This window comes from Medicago truncatula, chromosome 7 (assembly GCF_003473485.1).
Source record: "Medicago truncatula cultivar Jemalong A17 chromosome 7, MtrunA17r5.0-ANR, whole genome shotgun sequence".
NCBI classification, from domain to species: domain Eukaryota; kingdom Viridiplantae; phylum Streptophyta; class Magnoliopsida; order Fabales; family Fabaceae; genus Medicago; species Medicago truncatula.
The window spans coordinates 55,296,742-55,313,109 of record NC_053048.1 but is presented as its reverse complement, the minus strand read 5'-3'; the positions used below and the strand labels follow the sequence as shown (position 1 = coordinate 55,313,109).

At 32.9% G+C, this 16,368-nt stretch overlaps 2 protein-coding genes across 7 annotated transcripts; one reads left to right on the top strand and one right to left on the bottom strand.

Moving 5' to 3' along the window:
- The first annotated feature begins 191 nt into the window (after positions 1 to 191).
- Positions 192 to 4,797, top strand: LOC11431768 (exosome complex component RRP41 homolog). 4 transcript variants are annotated; one of them, XM_003626485.4, is made up of 13 exons: positions 192 to 345; positions 427 to 533; positions 645 to 691; positions 801 to 861; positions 1,019 to 1,057; positions 1,171 to 1,238; positions 2,403 to 2,481; positions 2,571 to 2,607; positions 2,776 to 2,892; positions 3,028 to 3,113; positions 4,037 to 4,126; positions 4,231 to 4,288; positions 4,397 to 4,797. In XM_003626485.4, exons 2-12 carry the CDS (start codon positions 480 to 482, stop codon positions 4,276 to 4,278), a joined length of 726 nt encoding a protein of 241 aa, XP_003626533.1. In that variant the 5' UTR covers positions 192 to 345; positions 427 to 479; the 3' UTR covers positions 4,279 to 4,288; positions 4,397 to 4,797. The 4 variants fall into 4 exon arrangements, with proteins under 4 accessions (XP_003626533.1, XP_024627369.1, XP_024627371.1 ...); XM_024771603.2 differs by having other exon boundaries at positions 194 to 345; positions 437 to 533; XM_024771602.2 differs by having other exon boundaries at positions 194 to 345; positions 409 to 533.
- Positions 4,798 to 5,655: 858 nt separating this feature from the next.
- On the bottom strand, positions 5,656 to 9,533 carry LOC11431767 (putative glucose-6-phosphate 1-epimerase). Of its 3 annotated transcripts, none has more exons than XM_039828070.1 (10): positions 9,511 to 9,533; positions 8,584 to 8,681; positions 7,746 to 7,964; positions 7,497 to 7,571; positions 7,299 to 7,355; positions 7,038 to 7,201; positions 6,770 to 6,904; positions 6,489 to 6,591; positions 6,232 to 6,331; positions 5,656 to 6,068 (listed from the first exon to the last, which is right to left on the bottom strand). In XM_039828070.1, the coding sequence occupies exons 3-10, from the start codon at positions 7,854 to 7,856 to the stop codon at positions 5,860 to 5,862; spliced, it is 954 nt and encodes a 317-aa protein (XP_039684004.1). In that variant the 5' UTR covers positions 7,857 to 7,964; positions 8,584 to 8,681; positions 9,511 to 9,533; the 3' UTR covers positions 5,656 to 5,859. The 3 variants fall into 3 exon arrangements, with proteins under 3 accessions (XP_039684004.1, XP_024627225.1, XP_003626532.1); XM_024771457.2 differs by lacking the exon at positions 9,511 to 9,533 and adding an exon at positions 9,219 to 9,350; XM_003626484.3 differs by lacking the exon at positions 9,511 to 9,533 and adding an exon at positions 8,782 to 9,152.
- Positions 9,534 to 16,368: the final 6,835 nt, after the last annotated feature.

Sequence of the window (16,368 nt, the reverse complement as noted above, 5' to 3'; positions counted from 1 at the left end):
CACTAAAAGTTTTTATGTCTTTTTTAATTATTTAATTTTTAAATTATTCTTCTTATCATATCATGCTAGGTTCTTTTTTTGTTTTGTTAGTGACCGAGATTTAAACCCCAAATCTTACATATATTATGCATTGTCCCATATTTGTCTTATAAATACGAGACTTTACATATATTATTCGTTTTAAAATGAATAGAACGACAGCGTTTTGGCAAAACGAAAAAACTTGGCGCAAGATTCTATAGCTAGTCTCTTCTGAATTCTGAACTCTGATTCCACCAAAAAAGCGCAAGTCTCAGACCGCCGCCGACCACCGTTGGCACTGCAGTGAGCCGCCTCGGAGCACAGGTTTGTTGGTTTCTGAATAGAATGTTTATTTGCTTCAATTAAAAGTGAATTTATTTATTTTAGCTTATCAACTCGCATAAGGGTTTGGAAGATTTGATCAAAGAACAGAGTAACGGAAAACAACATTGCCTGAGATGGAGTACGTCAGCCCAGAAGGACTTCGCTCTGATGGTCGCCGACCCATGGAAGTACTGCTGTTTTCCCCTTTTTTTTCTTCAATTAATTTTCTTTCTGTATTTTAATTTCACGTATCAAATTTACCTTACTGTGTCTCTTTTCTCCTCTTTATGCAATCCTAGATGCGACAAATTCGAGCAGAGATTGGTGCTGTATCCAAAGCTGATGGGTAGATACTTTTATCTTTCTCAATTTTTTTTAATTTTTTTTTTTTTATATTTAATAGTATATTTATTCAAAGCATTTCACCACAAACTTCTTTTTCATTGTAAATCCAGCTCTGCTATTTTCGAGATGGGTAATACCAAAGTCATTGCTGCTGTTTATGGCCCTAGAGAGGTACTTTATAACCATTTTACTTGCTTATGCATGTTCGTTCTTGTAAATTTAAGATGGATTCATATCTTTTCTAAGGGAATAATCAGCTTTGTTGGTTACTAAAGTTTTGAGCTTTAGACGACTTTGCCGTTTTTACAGTTTCTTCTATATATTTCAGGTGCAAAATAGGAGCCAACAAATGAGCGACAAGGCTCTGGTATCTTTCTTCTATTAAGTTATAATATAATACATTGGGTGTACTCTTAGTTTATTTAGATGCATTGCACTGAAAATTTATTTAATCATGTTTTTTCTTCTTTCCATGTCTAGGTTCGATGTGAATACAGCATGGCTAATTTTAGCACTGGTGATCGCATGAGGAAACCAAAGGGCGACAGGTTATTTCTTATTTACTTGTTTAATTTCCCAGTCTTTTTGCCTGATCTTGATACTTCCTACTTAATTGATATAGTACTGCTGTACTGATAGGACAAGAGTGAGCGTAGAAATAATATGATTACTCTTGAGAATAACTTGCAATTATGAATTAGACATTTCCATCTTTTTGCACACGTAAGAATTAAACTACGAAAGAGGTGTGGAATTTAAGAATTGTATTACGTCTTCCTGTTCTGCTGGGATTTTTTGTAAGGCTTGGTTGTTGTTGTGATGAAATGTAAATGCTGGTTTGGTTGAAATTCTAAGTGAATAGGGTAACATATTAAGAGAGGAAATGGTAGTAAGCCTGTTGATTGTCAAAGTAAAGCCTTTGTCAAGGATCCAACTCCACAAAACCCTGGTAAACAAAGTGCTGCCAACCTTGCTTGTATGACGGGTTATTATGGTTTAGCAGCTTATCTTTCAGAAAAGTCTCTAGTTGAGCAGCTCAATACATGAGCTTAGCTGGAAATATTAACGGTTTATTGGAAACAGGCACGGCTGATCATTGAACTCTGAGAACCTTACCAGGGACCAGCTGATTTTGAAGGAACCTTTAGCAGAAACATGGTGAGGAGATTATCTGTTGGAATACGCGAACCTTGTAGATAAGGTAGATTTTTGGGGAGTGGTATTGTTAGGATCTATCCTTATAGTTATTTAGTTAAGAAGATAAGTTAACTAGTTAGAAGGGATATAAATTAACTAAATAGTTAGTTAGTAGAGAAATTAAGTAGTTTAAAGGGATAAGTATGTATAGGAGACATAAGGATGGGAGAGGGATCCAATACATGTGTTTGTTTTATTGTGAAAGGACAAAGGAGTTTTGTGAAAGTGAAACCATTAGAAGCGAAGCGAGTCTCATCTCCTATTATCATTCTTAAAGTAAAATGTGTTCAATTTTTTCTTTCTTCATTTCTTTCTATCAATTATCCATTTCTTTCCCTTTGTTCCTAACAAACTTGGTGCTCAATTTTTTATTTAGATATAAATATTCCTTCCATTTGTTTGTCATTCAGAGTTTATTAGATTGGTTGTTCTTGCAATGTTCCATAACCCTTGGTATGGGACAGCCTCTTGTTTGTTTCTTATATATTTGATTGAAGTTTTTGCTCATGCTACAGGAGATCAACTGAAATTTCTCTGGTTATTCGACAAACCATGGAAGAATGCATATTGACACATTTAATGCCCCGTTCCCAGGTTCTATTATAGTCTCTGAACCTTATTTTTTTTAATCATTGTAAATTGTGTATTTTCTTTTTGAAATGATTTGGCTATTTAATTTGCAGATAGATATATATGTCCAAGTTCTCCAAGCAGATGGAGGTAATTCATGCCTGATATTGGGATCTTGTGATCCTTTTTCATCTTGTTAATGTATTTTATTTTTGTTCTTGTGCTCTTTTTAAAAAAATCTCCTGTTAATTGTTAGCAATATTTAAAACGGGTCTCTGTACTTTTATATAACTTTTGTTCGTAACATGCCTTTTGTAGGAACTAGGTCTGCTTGTATAAATGCTGCAACTTTGGCTCTAGCTGATGCTGGGATCCCTATGCTTGATCTTGTAACGTCCTGTAGTGCTGGATACCTCAATAGCACCCCTCTGCTTGGTATGTATGTTTTACTGAAAATTTTAACTGGGTGTTTAGCTAGGGTGCTTTGTCTTTTTTTGCAATAGTGAACTTTCGATTTAGTACTGCATGGTTTATCATAATAATTGAAAGTTGCTGAATGAATATGGACAGATTTGAACTATGTAGAAGACAGTGCTGGGGGTCCTGATGTAACTGTAGGAATTTTGCCGAAGTTAGATAAAGTGACCCTTCTTCAGGTAAATTTTCTCCATATTTGTTTTGTAGTCAGGGAAGTAAATTAACTTGGAAAAAAATGAGTTTATTTATGTTCGTAACCTGGTCCTAGGTTATGGATTGTGTAGTGTCTTGCTTAAATGTGAAAGTTTATTATGTCCTTACTGCAGGTATTTACCCTTTGTATAGAGGCTTTAGGATCTTTAGGACCTATCTCTCTTTCAATTCTCTCTCTTGCTCTGTTATTGGCAATTAGCAGTCACATAAAGGCTGTCGGCATTTTCCGTCCCTCCTTCCAAAATTGTTCTCATCTTTAGACCTAGATTATTGATTTGACTCCTATGAAGTGAGAACTGCACTATAGAGGAAAAAATAGGAGTTATAGTCCTGTTAGAAAGTCAAGGCATACTTTGTGATATTGCATGTTATAATTCCATACTATGCCCCTATGGAAGTGTGTCCCTCATTTCCGGGGGACCAAATACAAAGATTCCTTACCTTTTGTTATACTTTTTTAAACTTCCCAGACCTCCATTTTTTTCCAGCAACATATTTTATTTTCTTGATTGCATATTTTTCATTAGCTCTCCGAATTTAGACTGATATTCTAAAACTGTACTATACACAACGCCGCAATAGCGGCCTCTATTGACTTCAGTGTGTGCACTTGTTATCATAAAAGCTGATTAAGATTTGAGAACTTGAACTTTTAACAGAAATAGATCACTGTAACATATTTTGTTGAAGGCAGTGCATTTATTTTCTTCACCAGTTTCTTTCATTGTATTTTCTCTTGCGTACGAACTAGCTGCCGTGTTTCATAATTTAGAATGGAAAGCATATAGTTTGATTGAGCGGCGTTCAGTTGGGTGTGGCTTTTACTTCATTTTTGGATTAGGGGACATCAAATTTTGTTTGGACTAATTTATTTCGTTATTTACTGTAGATGGATTCTAAACTACCAATTGATATATTGGAAAATGTTATGCAACTGGCCACGGAAGGATGCAAAGCAATTGCAAACTACATCCGAGAAGTAAGAATCTGTCTCATTCATGTGATTGATATAGTAGTAAAAACTAAAAACATGGTTCATATTCATTTCATAGCTGACTTCCCAATTTCTTTATTGATTGACAGATTTTACTGGAGAACACAAAGCAACTTGAGTATCGCAGGGGTTCATAGTTTTATAGAAGTAATGCTTCCTTTTTGTTTGCATTCCATGTTGGTTTATTTCATGTTATACATATAACCTGATGCTATGGTGGTTGTTGCTGATGGTCGTATCTTTCCTGAACTGCAGGTTCTTATTTTCGTCAGTTATGCAGTTTTTCTTCAAAAAAATTTATTAGAATTCTATTGTTGGCATACGGTACTGACTCAGGCAGGAACAAGTAGAGGTGAACGTGCTTAAATGCTGTTGTCACCTAGTTTTCAGGATACCATTGAACTCATTACAACAGTGTTCTGTTTCATTTAACCAAGCTTGAATTAAAATTTTGCCCCATCTTTCCTTTGATTTATCGGGCTGGAAATATTTACAGTTCAAATTGTTGTTATACCAAAAAATTTCAATAGGTGTTTCATTTCGCTGTTGACGAACATGATCGAAGTAGTTTTTTTGTTATGAGCTGTGTATTGAATGACTCTTTAGAGAGGAGTTAACAACAAACTATATATATATAACACATTATTCTTAGCAAACTCTCATTTTAAATTCAAGTAGGTCTACTAAATCACGCATGAATAACATCTATGTCAACTTGTATGTTGTTTTTCATTACTTCTAGGTCCTTATGTATAATTTGAAAATGTAGTTGTCTCATTTATTCTCTAATTAGTATTTTGTTGACATATCTTCACCTTAGCCAAGCAGGTACCTCGTTTATTAGCGAACACAATGTTAGTTCTAAAAATAAACCACTTAAAATTAACTAAATACAATTAACTCCAAAGAAAGTATATAAATAAATAAGCTAAAATGCCGTAAGTCTCCCTACCCTCCAAAAGTAACCACTTGAAAAATTTCTCCAACAAATAATTAAATAAGCTAAAATGCCATAAGCCTCCCTCCATCCAAAAGTAACTAGATGAGTCCGTTGCTATCACATAATTCTTTCTTTATATTTAGTGAAATTGGTTTAAATTTCAACTAATTAAAAGAGAATGTACCTAGAAGAGTGCATTGCTCTCATAATTCTTTCTTTAATACCACTTGTCTAAGTGCTTAGGTTTTGTTTTTTTCATGCCACTTGTTTAGTTACGACAAAAAAGAAAACCAAGTTGTGTTTTATATACTTGGTTGTTTGTTTTTTACCATCAGAAAAAACAAAACCGCTTGCGTTTTTTTATCTCTTGTGATAGCCATAGGTCCAAAATAATGCTCTACCGTTCTTTCTTTAATCACTCATTTAAATCTCATGTTCCAAATCAGCTTTGACGTCACAAGTCAAAACTTAACCTCTCAAACACTACCTACCAAACATTTTGGTTTTGCAACTTTTTTTTTTGTTTTTGGAATTTATGTATACCAATATAATTATTGATTTATTACCTCAGGAATTTCACAAAATATCAAAAACATAGGCTTTTCTTTCTAGAACTAGAAGTAGTATTTGTAGCATGAAAATAACACAACAGAAAACCTGATTACTCCTAGAAAGCACTGCTATTTAGTATCTTACTTATACTGCAAGTAACTTAATGCTACATAGCTAAATGCAACGGAAATTCCGATAACATGAGCTTTTGTACAATTCCATTCTCTCAAAGAACACTTCTGTCCAGACCGAGACGGTCACCACAAAAACTTGATGGCACAATCGAGAGCTGAAGCCGCCCTGTCCATTCCTCTCCGGGCCTCAAGTTCACTGGTGTCTCTATTACTGCTGCATCTACACAAAGCATCTGTTTGTACTCCTCATCACCAAAGTCCGTCATCGACTTTGATTTCTTCTCCCACGGATTCCACACCGCTGCAATTCAAGAAAAAACAAGGCTGTCACCAATGTCAAGGAAATTGTATTTTTTTAACAATTAAAAATCTTGTTCACATTTCAAGTCAAGCTATGAAAATTATTGTTGGTGGCATTGGATGAACTAGAAAGACAGTGTTCCGCTAAATAGTAAATCGCTTACCAACATCAGGGAGACCTTCCTTTTTTATAATATATGTTTGTTTCCTCTCATGATCTAGAACTGCAATTATATTTGGAGAGCTAAGATAAACACGATCCACCTGCTCGGAAGAAAGAATCAATTTTGAAAACCTCTTTATTCATAGGCTAGGAATGCAGAGGTATAGTTACCTCAACCGAAAATCTAAAGCTTGACTTGTGTCGTGGAACTATAGATATGTATATGCTGTAAACATAAATACAATTCACAAGATTTACCTCGGATTCAAATGTTATCGCATCTCCTTGTTCTGTAAATCGTTCTTTTTGGGAAAGGTTGTCCAGGTAATCAAGTGTCTCAAGACCTTCAATCCTTATCTCACTGTACATAATTGTTAATGTGAGCTAACTAATCCAACAGTCAATTCGCAATACAAGAAAAAAGATGATTGGATTAAAAGTTAATGTGAGGTAATGTATATTCAATTTGCAAATTTGTGTAGCTAATTAATTGTGTAGCTAACTAATGATTGTCAACTACAATAATGCATTATCCATACCTAATGTCAGAAACCAGTAAGTATGTGTGGTATGCGAATGAGAAACTAAATGGCTTGCCATTGATATTCCTGACTCGTGATATCAGGGTTATGTCTCCGTTTGTTGTAAGCGACACTCGAAGCCGGAACTCAAAACTGGTACAATTAGGAACAAGTAATATCAGATACATGTTAGCTTCAAACAACCAAAGTGATAGAAAAGAAGAACGGAAACCCGTCAAAGTAGATATCCATGTGAACTATGGTTTTATGGCGTTCAAGTTAATACCTATGTGGCCAGCATTTCATGTCTTCTTCAGATGATTTGAGTAGCAGGTCGACGAAGGATTTCCCGCTGGAATCATTTGCAGGCAGAGGAGGAGGGTTTTCATCAATCACCCACATTCTATTTCTTGCAAATCCGTGCAGCTCCATCGATCCACAGTTTCCAAACTATTATAAACAAATTTAGGTCTAAGATATATGAGTTATGCATGTTAAAATTTATTGAGATTTGAGATTGAACATTCAAAACAGTAATTAATTATACCTGTGGAAAACATATAGGAATTCCTCCTCGTGCTGCTTTTTGTGCCTTTGGAGTTGTCTATAATCAATTGCAAAGAAGAGAAAGTAATAAAATATGACTGTTTGCCACTTTACAAAGAAAAATTGGCTGCAATTCTATATTTCCACAATGTCATCATCTAAAATACATATACTTTGTAATGAAAACTAAAAGACATACCTTGCTACTTGTGAATAGAAGTTCTTCCCCCTGCTCATTACGCCATGACGTGACCTGTGCTCCATTCAAGCTCACCTAATTTCAAGAAAAAGACAGTTAATCCTAATTCCTAATGCTATTTTTGATTACATGTTCAAACTAAAAATATCATTATGAACCAAGATTTCCTTCTCATGTATTGATATTTAAAGTTATAAATGTTAAAAGTTAAAACTGATGCGAACACATCAATCGACAAGCTTTCCTCACCCTTGCCGAAGCGCCTTGTGGGGTCCGAAGCACAACTTGACTAACTCCATTCTGGTCCTTTGTCATTTCTGTTGCTGCCCTAAAGTCCCACACAGCTGCAGAATGCCCCATCTGAAATAATTTAAGTCCTCAACTCTCAGAGCAAACCCTGATAAGCTTAATGAATTCCCTACACGCCAATGCCCTTAGATTGAAGGGGGGATCCAGTCCACACCTATACTGAAACAAACAAGTGAATTAGCTTTTTCAATCAAAAACAAAATCTCAATAGCCAATTAACCAACCTAATCTATCCTCACCGGTATGATTCAGATCAAGGGTATCCTAAGTCTATTTAAAAAAAATAACTACAAATGTATGCCGAAATTCAATTAAAACCATGAAAGACAAAAACATAAACATCAAGTTTGAACATTTGGCAATTGAATATCAATCAACCTGGCACACACACACAGAAAAATGTCCTTGAAACTTGTCAGATTTACAGAAGAAAAAGACAATTCTAGACTAAAGGAACTTGGAAAGATTCTACAATTATTACACAATGAATAAAACCAAGACACATAACTGTAAAAATAAATTCCTTTAAGAATATAACCAAAATTATAATAACAGTAATTCTTTCAAGAAAATGCAACTTATGAAACAAAATTCAAATACTACAACAAAATTCTCTCATACTCCCGAGTTCGAATCTTACGGTCCGCCTGAACTGTGGGATTACTAGGGCCTCTTCCTATAGGGTTGGGACAAAAAAAATCCCTCCAACTCAAGACATTGATGCACAAGTAACTCATATAGTCTTCTATGTGATCAAAGAATTAAACAGTGTACTTACGTTAACAATCTTGAAGCAGTAATTCAAACAGAAAGCGCAAATTGACACAAGTTGTTGAATGATAATGCATGATTGCATCCAATGAGAAGAATCAATATCTGTTAAAAAAAAACAGCAACATGCCAAAGGGGTGTGAGAGAGAAAATAAAAAGTGGTAAAGATGTGTGAGAAACAAAGAAGTATAAAGTTGAAAGGTACCCTTTGAATTTCTTAGAAGTATGTATTAATTCATCAAACACCAAACTTGCAAATGAATCAAAAAAAAAAAAAAGTATAAAACTTTCTACCAACCCAAGATTTTAAATCGGTAGTGTAGTAGGTGATAATATTGTGTTAAAATGAGATAAACATTGATTTAACCCATAAGCTGAAGATAAGGAGAAAAAAACGGTTTCGTAAATTGTACTGTAGTATATTGTATTGTATTGTATTGTGTGTTGAGATCTAATCTAAGAGGATTAGGACGTGGAGATACGAGAAATCCATGTTTACAATACAGCACATATGTACTAACCGTCAAAAAACATTGTTTAATGTAATGTAGTAAATAATTTGGATGTTTAGAATTTATAATAAGAAAAATTTGAAAAAAATAAGTAAAATATACACCGTTCCATGTTAAGGTTGAAAGGTACCTTTTGGTTCAGAATTTAGGAGAGAATCAACCGTCACACGTTGTTGTGTTGAGGAAGAATCTTGCAGATGATAAAAATTAAAGTGTAACGTTATTTCAAATCAAAATACAAGGGAAGGTTAAGAAGGTGAACTATATTATTAGTTGATCCATAGTTCAAAAATATTCATCGATTTAAGGATAAAAAATAAATTAAAAAAATCAGTATTTCACTATGCATAAATTTATTTTCAATAATTAGATCATCAAGTCTTATCATATTTCATTTAATTCAAAAATAGCCATAAGTTTACCTTCTACGTAATACTACAAAGTATGCCATAAATTTCATCCATTTTTTCAAAATAAAAATGAGCTCAAAACAATTTTGATAGTTGAACACAAAGATATCATCACATCACAATCACACTAATTTAAGGACATGCGTATTTGTTGAGGTTTTTAGCTTTTTTGTCTAATGAGTTGTGGAAAATGGATTTGTCACTCAAATTGCGGGCTTATCTTTAAAATTTGTCTTCTTATTCTTTTCTCAATGATGGGAAACACTTGCCACTTTTTTAATATTCATTACTACTATTATTGAGATAGACAAAAGTTTGGGACTTGGGGAATTGTTTGGCGTGACAACTTATTTTTATTTTGTAGTGATGGTGATTGCTTATTTGAATATCAATGTTCATCTAGATAGGATTTTGTAGTAAACAAATAGGACCTTGCATTACACAAAGTCGTCTTTATATTACTACCATGCTGAACAGTGTTAGGTATGGGACAACAGCTGGTTAGAGAATTGTTGTTGAGACATTGGATAAGGTTGAGATGTAACGTCCTCTTTGAATTATTTGTTTTATTTAATTATTTAATTAAGTCTAGAATTTATTAAGAAGAGTTTAGAATATATTTATATGATTATGTAATTTATTAAGTGGCTTATTATATTATTTAATAGAATAAGATTTGAAAATAAAATAATATTGAGTTTAAGGGTTGTTATGAGATTTGAGAGAGTTTTGGGGAGAAAGAGAAATAAGATAAAATAGAATAAAGGGTTATAAATAGGAGAAACCTAGTTTAGAAAGAAAAAAAAAAACATAACGTACGATCAATTTTGGAGAAAAGGGAGAAAAAGCCAAGAGAAGGGAGAAAGACCTAGAAAGCTGTGATTTTGAGTTATAAGGTAAGGGTGAGACTAACATTCAATCTTATCAAGTCTGTAATTCTGATGATTAAATTTAACAAGGGTGGGATTAGTTTTGGAGGATTTGAGAATTAGGGTTAAAGTGAGGAATTGATGAAAAATTATTAGATTGATGTAGAAAGAGTAGATAATCTGATGAATTAAAGTAATAAGTGGTGTTCATGTTGTAGAATAATCATAAGTTAAATTCTTAATTAGTTTTTGAGTTTGGATTGATGAAAATTGGGATTTTCGCTTGAAGAGTCGGTGTCTAAATATTTTTGCAAATGAGTGATTATGTGAGGTTTTGGAAACCGATTTTTGGGTGGTTGAAACTGGAATTTTTCTGTAGATTGTGATAGAGCTATGTGTCAGGAGCGCGTAGGCGAAAACGGCATCGAAAACGGGTTAATGGTTTGGTTTTTAGGCGCGAAAACGTGAAGGGTGGAAATCTGATGCTGTCGAAATCATGAGGCGATTCTAGTGATCATGAGGCGATTTCGACAGAAAATCTGTAATTTTAGTATGTCTGATGTTGTCGAAATCATGAGGCGATTCTAGTGATCATGAGGCGATTTTGACAGAAAAAACTGTAATTTTAGTATGTTTGATGCTGTCGAAATCATGAGGCGATTCTAGTGATCATGAGGCGATTTTGACAGAAAAAACTGTAATTTTAGTATGTTTGATGCTGTCGAAATCATGAGGCGATTCTAGTGATCATGAGGCGATTTTGACAGAAAAATCTGTAATTTTAGTATGTCTGATGCTGTCTTAACAGAAACCTTAAAAATGCAATTTTCTTCACTCCAAATGTTTCCAGACTTCTTCTTAAGTGTAGGAACTTTATCCTAATCATCTAGAGATGTTTTGTAGGAAGAAGATAACCTTGTATAAAGGGTCTAATGAGTTCATGAGTTGGTCTTTGGGGTAGGAATGGTAGCTGTTTACAATATTAATGATAATCTGTGAAGCTGTTTTAAGATGTGTTGATGTTGATTATGATGTCATACTTATTACTTGAATTATGAATGTATATTGAGATGTTGTTGACTTGCATTTGATATTATTATGTCATGCTGTTTTTGTATACTGCCTGTGTTGCTGTTGTTATTTAACTAAGCTGCATAAGTCGGTCTAAGTTGATTAAGATGATGAAGTTCCAAAGTATTGGATTATATAAGAGGTTGTCGATTTAAGATGTTTAAGAGGTCGAGTTCATGCATTAGCATTTCATTGTTGGGGGCTTGATGCCCTGGAGCCTTTGCTCAATTAAGTTGAGGGTTTGATGCCCTGGGAGCCTTTTTACGCTCAAATAAAGTTGAGGGCTTGATGCCCTGGGAGCCTATTTACGCTCAAATACGTTGGGGGCTTGATGCCCTGGATTGGTACCACATGCACATAAGAGGTCTAAGTTGCATAGTCAAGTTAGAGTCGCATTTGTCAAGTCAATGATGTTTAAGTTACCAAGTTGTTGAAGCTATGATTCTTTATATGAACTATTAAAGATGTGATATATGATATATTAATGTCTATGATGAATATTATGATGATTTTAGGTTGTTAAATATAATTGTTGAATTATATGCGTAATATTATTTTTTTGTGAAATCTCACCCCTTCTGCTTGGAAATGTTGCTCTTCGTATGAGTAACTTGCAGGTAACCAAAAATAGTTGATGTCGTGTGAGCTTTCTCTCTCGTGTGTCTTAGGTGCTCTGATACGTAACGGGATGGGAACTTTGTTATTGCTTTTCTATTCCTTACGTATTGTTTTTGAAGATTTATGACTATGTTTTTAGATTAGATTTTTATGAGACATTTATGAAGAGGCCTTTGTGCCAAAGACTGTTTTAGTTATTGAATAAATTCCGCTGCGAAGTATTAAAGATTTTGTTATTGAATTTTAAAGGATAAATAGTTATTTATTCAGTTTATGATTTTAAGAAAAGAATGTGACATTCCGTTTATGTGAATACTCTGATTATTTTTATGAAATTTTTAAGTTGGGAAAACGGGGTGTGACATGAGACACACATGTAAAATACATTTTTGCCCCCTCGGCAATTACATGAGACACTCTGATTATTAATTGCCAAGGAAAACCTCGGTAGTTAACTGTCGAAAATTGGTTATAAGAACAGAATAGACATAGTAGTTTCCAAAACTCCTCTTAGGTGCGATTTTCTGCCATTCCAAGCCAATTTCAATCACAAAAACAAGTAAGTTTTTTGAATCCTATTACATTGTTGTTTTGTGGTCGAATTGTTTGTTTTTTTTTTTTTTGTTAAATTTCGATTATATAGGTTTGATATATAAGTTTTATTGGTTTTATGATTTTATGATATGTTAGGATAATTGTTAGAGAACTTTTATTGAATTGTTAGGTTTATTGTTTTAATGAATCGTTGTAGAATTGTTTAGGTTTAAGTGTAGGTTTTGATGATAGTTTAGGTTTAGGTTTAGTTTTTGATTTTACGATTTTATGGCATTGTTGTTTAGTTTAGGTTTTGTTCGCCATTTTATTTTAATGTAGATATGTCTCAGAATCAAAATCAGGGTAACGTTCATGGTAATAAGAAGAACAAAGAAAAATTGCCTATGACATGACACGAAATTGTTTGTGATGGTTCCGTAAAAAAGAAGGGTTCGAAGGTGCCGGTGTACAATCACTCGAGGTTGAGGAGGAGCGGGATGACATGCTATTTTGGTCCTCAACCAAAACAAGGTGCCCCAGGGACTGTAGCGGGCAACCCGATTGACTTGTGTGACGAGGAAGAATGAATGTAATGGCTTTTAATGCCTAGTTGTTTTGGATTTTTTTATGTTTTATTTTTGTGTCGCGCACATTTTGTTTGACATTATGGTACTTAGAATAAAATCGCATTTGAAATAATTTCGATTAAAGTCGCGTTTTGAATAATTGCGTATCCGAATAAAAACTAATTAAATCTAACATGAATTCAACTAATTAAAATTGTGTAACGAATAAATAAATTCAAAAAGTGAATAAATAAGATAATTATTGTTCCATTCAGAACAAAATGTATTATGCATATTCAACTATATATGTTATCACATTACATTGCATTACATTACATTCCATAATGTACCTTCCAACTGCAACAATTATCTTACCACTGAATGAGGCAAATTCAAACTTGCTAAACAGCAGGGGTCCAACATCCGATCAGCATCTTGAATGATGGTATTCAAGTGTCAAAAGAATGAGGTGCATTCCTTGACACTTGAATACCAACATTCAAGAGGCTCATCGAATGCTGGATTCCTGCTGTTTAACAAATTTGAATCACCCCATTCAGAGGAAGACAATTGTTGCAGCTAGACGTTTGTACCTTCCAACTACAACAATTGTCTTACCTTTGAATGGGGTAAATTCAAACTTGCCAAGCAGCATGACTCTAATATTCGACCGATATTCCCAATGTTCCATTCAAAATATTAAATTCTTGTTAGGCTGGGATTACATGATGGTATTCAAATGTCAAAAGAATGATGTCCATTCCTTGACACTTCAATACCTTCATTTAAACCAGCCTAACAAGAATTTAATCTTTTGACAGGAACAATGAGAATGTTCATCGAATATTTGAGACCTGCCGTCTGGCAAGTTTGAATTACCCCATTAAAAGAAAGACAATTGTTGTAGTTGGAATGTGCATTCATTCCGTACCTAACGACGATCTTCTGGCGGAATCAAACTTTTGATGATATCTTCAGTTGATCTCAGCAACGTCACCCGCATATCGATCCACTGGAACATGTTGTGCTCCCAAAACATGCTCGTCACGTTTTCGTCGTTCGTTAATTCCACTCAAGTGAATGATACTCTCCCCTCGTCGAGCGTTGGACGTCTATACCGAACGTGTTCCACCCTCCTTTTGTCTCTGGGGTTGACTCCTTGGTTGAATTCAGTCAGTTCATCCTTGAGACTTTTTAACGTTACACCAAGGCACCGAACCTTCAACCTCTGAGGTTCTCCACCGTTGAATTGTGCATGAAAGTCGATCCACCCGGCCATTGTTTCAAATCTACACAATAAGAAATTAAAAACAAACAATGAAAAACTCATTCAAACATTTCATCAAACACTTGATGTGCAAATTATACATAAACTCTAAAAATCATAAAAATAACCCTAAAATTATAAATCATATACTCTTACTAAAATAAAAAAATTAATCATATACTATAACATAATCATTCAAATTATGTTTAACATACTTTTTTTATAACGTAAAATATAACAAAATTATTCAAATTATATTTACTCTTAAAATAAATCATATACTCTTACTAAAATAAAATAAAAATATGAAACACAAAATTAAAATATAATCCTAAAATTTTAAACTATAACATAATCATCATGCAAACATTTTAACTAAATTAATCAACTAACATCTAATCTAAAAATGATTTATAACATGTAAATCTAATTAAAAACTAAAATAAAAAAATAAATATAAAACACCAAATTAAAATATAACCCTAAAATTTTAAACTATAACATAAACATCATACAAACATTTTAACGAAATTAAGTAACTAACATTTACTCTAAAAATAAATTATACTATGTAAATCTACTCAAAAACAAAAATAAAATAAATCTACTCAAAAACTAAAAAATAAAAACATTTATAACAACTAAAATGTAAGTTAATAGCATTATAATTATTTACTTGTGATTTTGTTGAATAAATTTGGTTGGATTTTTTAAAGAGATTTGTGAGAGAGATTTGGAAATTTTTTTTGGAAGATGAGATGAATAATGGATGAGAGAACTTTTGTCAGATTTGTAGCAGAAGATCCTCGGCCGGTTATTGAATTCTTCGGCAGTTAACTGCCGAGAGGGAAAAACATATTTTACTTGTGTGCCTCAGCCTTATAAAATGTGTCAACAACAATTCTCGGCTGGTTAAAGGGATGGAAAAAAAAAAAAAAAAAAAAAAAACGCATCCAGTATATGTGAGCACAATCCTCTACGGATACGGAACGGGCACTTTAATGGAATCCAAGAGAAAATAAATGGGTGTTTTGGTCACTTTGGTAAAACAAATTATGAATAAATGATAAGTTAGTTTATAGTAAGATTAACTTAAAGTGGATTAATTCCCGTGAGCTTAATTCGAATCCCGGACACTCCACTTCTCCACAATTAAATTGTGTGAGCTCTAGCCACTAGATTAGTTGACTAAAAAAAACTTAAAGCGGATTAGTTTATAGAGGATGGTTGAGAAACTAATTTATAGTGTGATGAACTTATAACGGATGACATTTGTCAAAAATCAACTAACTTAAAACATAACCGCACAAATATAAAACGACACAAATATCATATTTATCCAATCAAACTCGCAAAATATCATACTATTTGTGCCTATTAATACTCTCATTTACATCCTTAGCTAGTTTGTCAAGACTCCGAGTGATACTCAATTTTCAAATGATTAGTACAAATAAAAAATCATGTGATAAAATAAATTGAGGGACTGTTTGTTTTAGATTAAAAAAAATAGATTTTCCTTTGTATTTTTAAAAATAGATTTTTTTGAAATTTACTCAAAAATAGTAAAAGTTATTTCAAATTCATTTGATATAAGGTAAAAAAGAGATTTTTACATTCACTAACTTAAATATTCATTGTTTGAGATTTTACATAGTAAAAATCATATATTTTTTTAAAAATGATTTTTATGAAAAGCTATTTGAAATAGTTTTTTTTTTTTTTAGATTTTTCAAAATTTTAGTATAAAAAAAAATTATAACCAAATGATGAAATACTTAGATTGATATTTAAGATAAACTATTCAAATGGATTTTTCATTTGAAGCTTTCGTTAAAAATTTCTTTGTTAAAAAAATTATAACAAAATCACATTACACTACCATAATCTATTTTGAAAAAAACTATAACAAACGGGCCCTGAATAACTAGCTTAAATAAGTATA

What these genes read in the sequence shown, in the direction of transcription:
- LOC11431768 (XM_003626485.4), top strand. Translation starts at nt 480, where the DNA reads ATGGAGTACGTCAGCCCAGAAGGACTTCGCTCTGATGGTCGCCGACCC. An exon ending in GCTGTATCCAAAGCTGATGG is followed by an intron (nt 692 to 800) that starts GTAGATACTTTT and finishes TTGTAAATCCAG; the next exon opens with CTCTGCTATTTTCGAGATGG. An exon ending in AGGAAACCAAAGGGCGACAG is followed by an intron (nt 1,239 to 2,402) that starts GTTATTTCTTAT and finishes CTCATGCTACAG; the next exon opens with GAGATCAACTGAAATTTCTC.
- LOC11431767 (XM_039828070.1), bottom strand. Translation starts at nt 7,856, where the DNA reads ATGGGGCATTCTGCAGCTGTGTGGGACTTTAGGGCAGCAACAGAAATG. An exon ending in CACAAGGCGCTTCGGCAAGG is followed by an intron (nt 7,572 to 7,745) that starts GTGAGGAAAGCT and finishes TCTTGAAATTAG; the next exon opens with GTGAGCTTGAATGGAGCACA. An exon ending in TTACTGGTTTCTGACATTAG is followed by an intron (nt 6,592 to 6,769) that starts GTATGGATAATG and finishes AATTATGTACAG; the next exon opens with TGAGATAAGGATTGAAGGTC.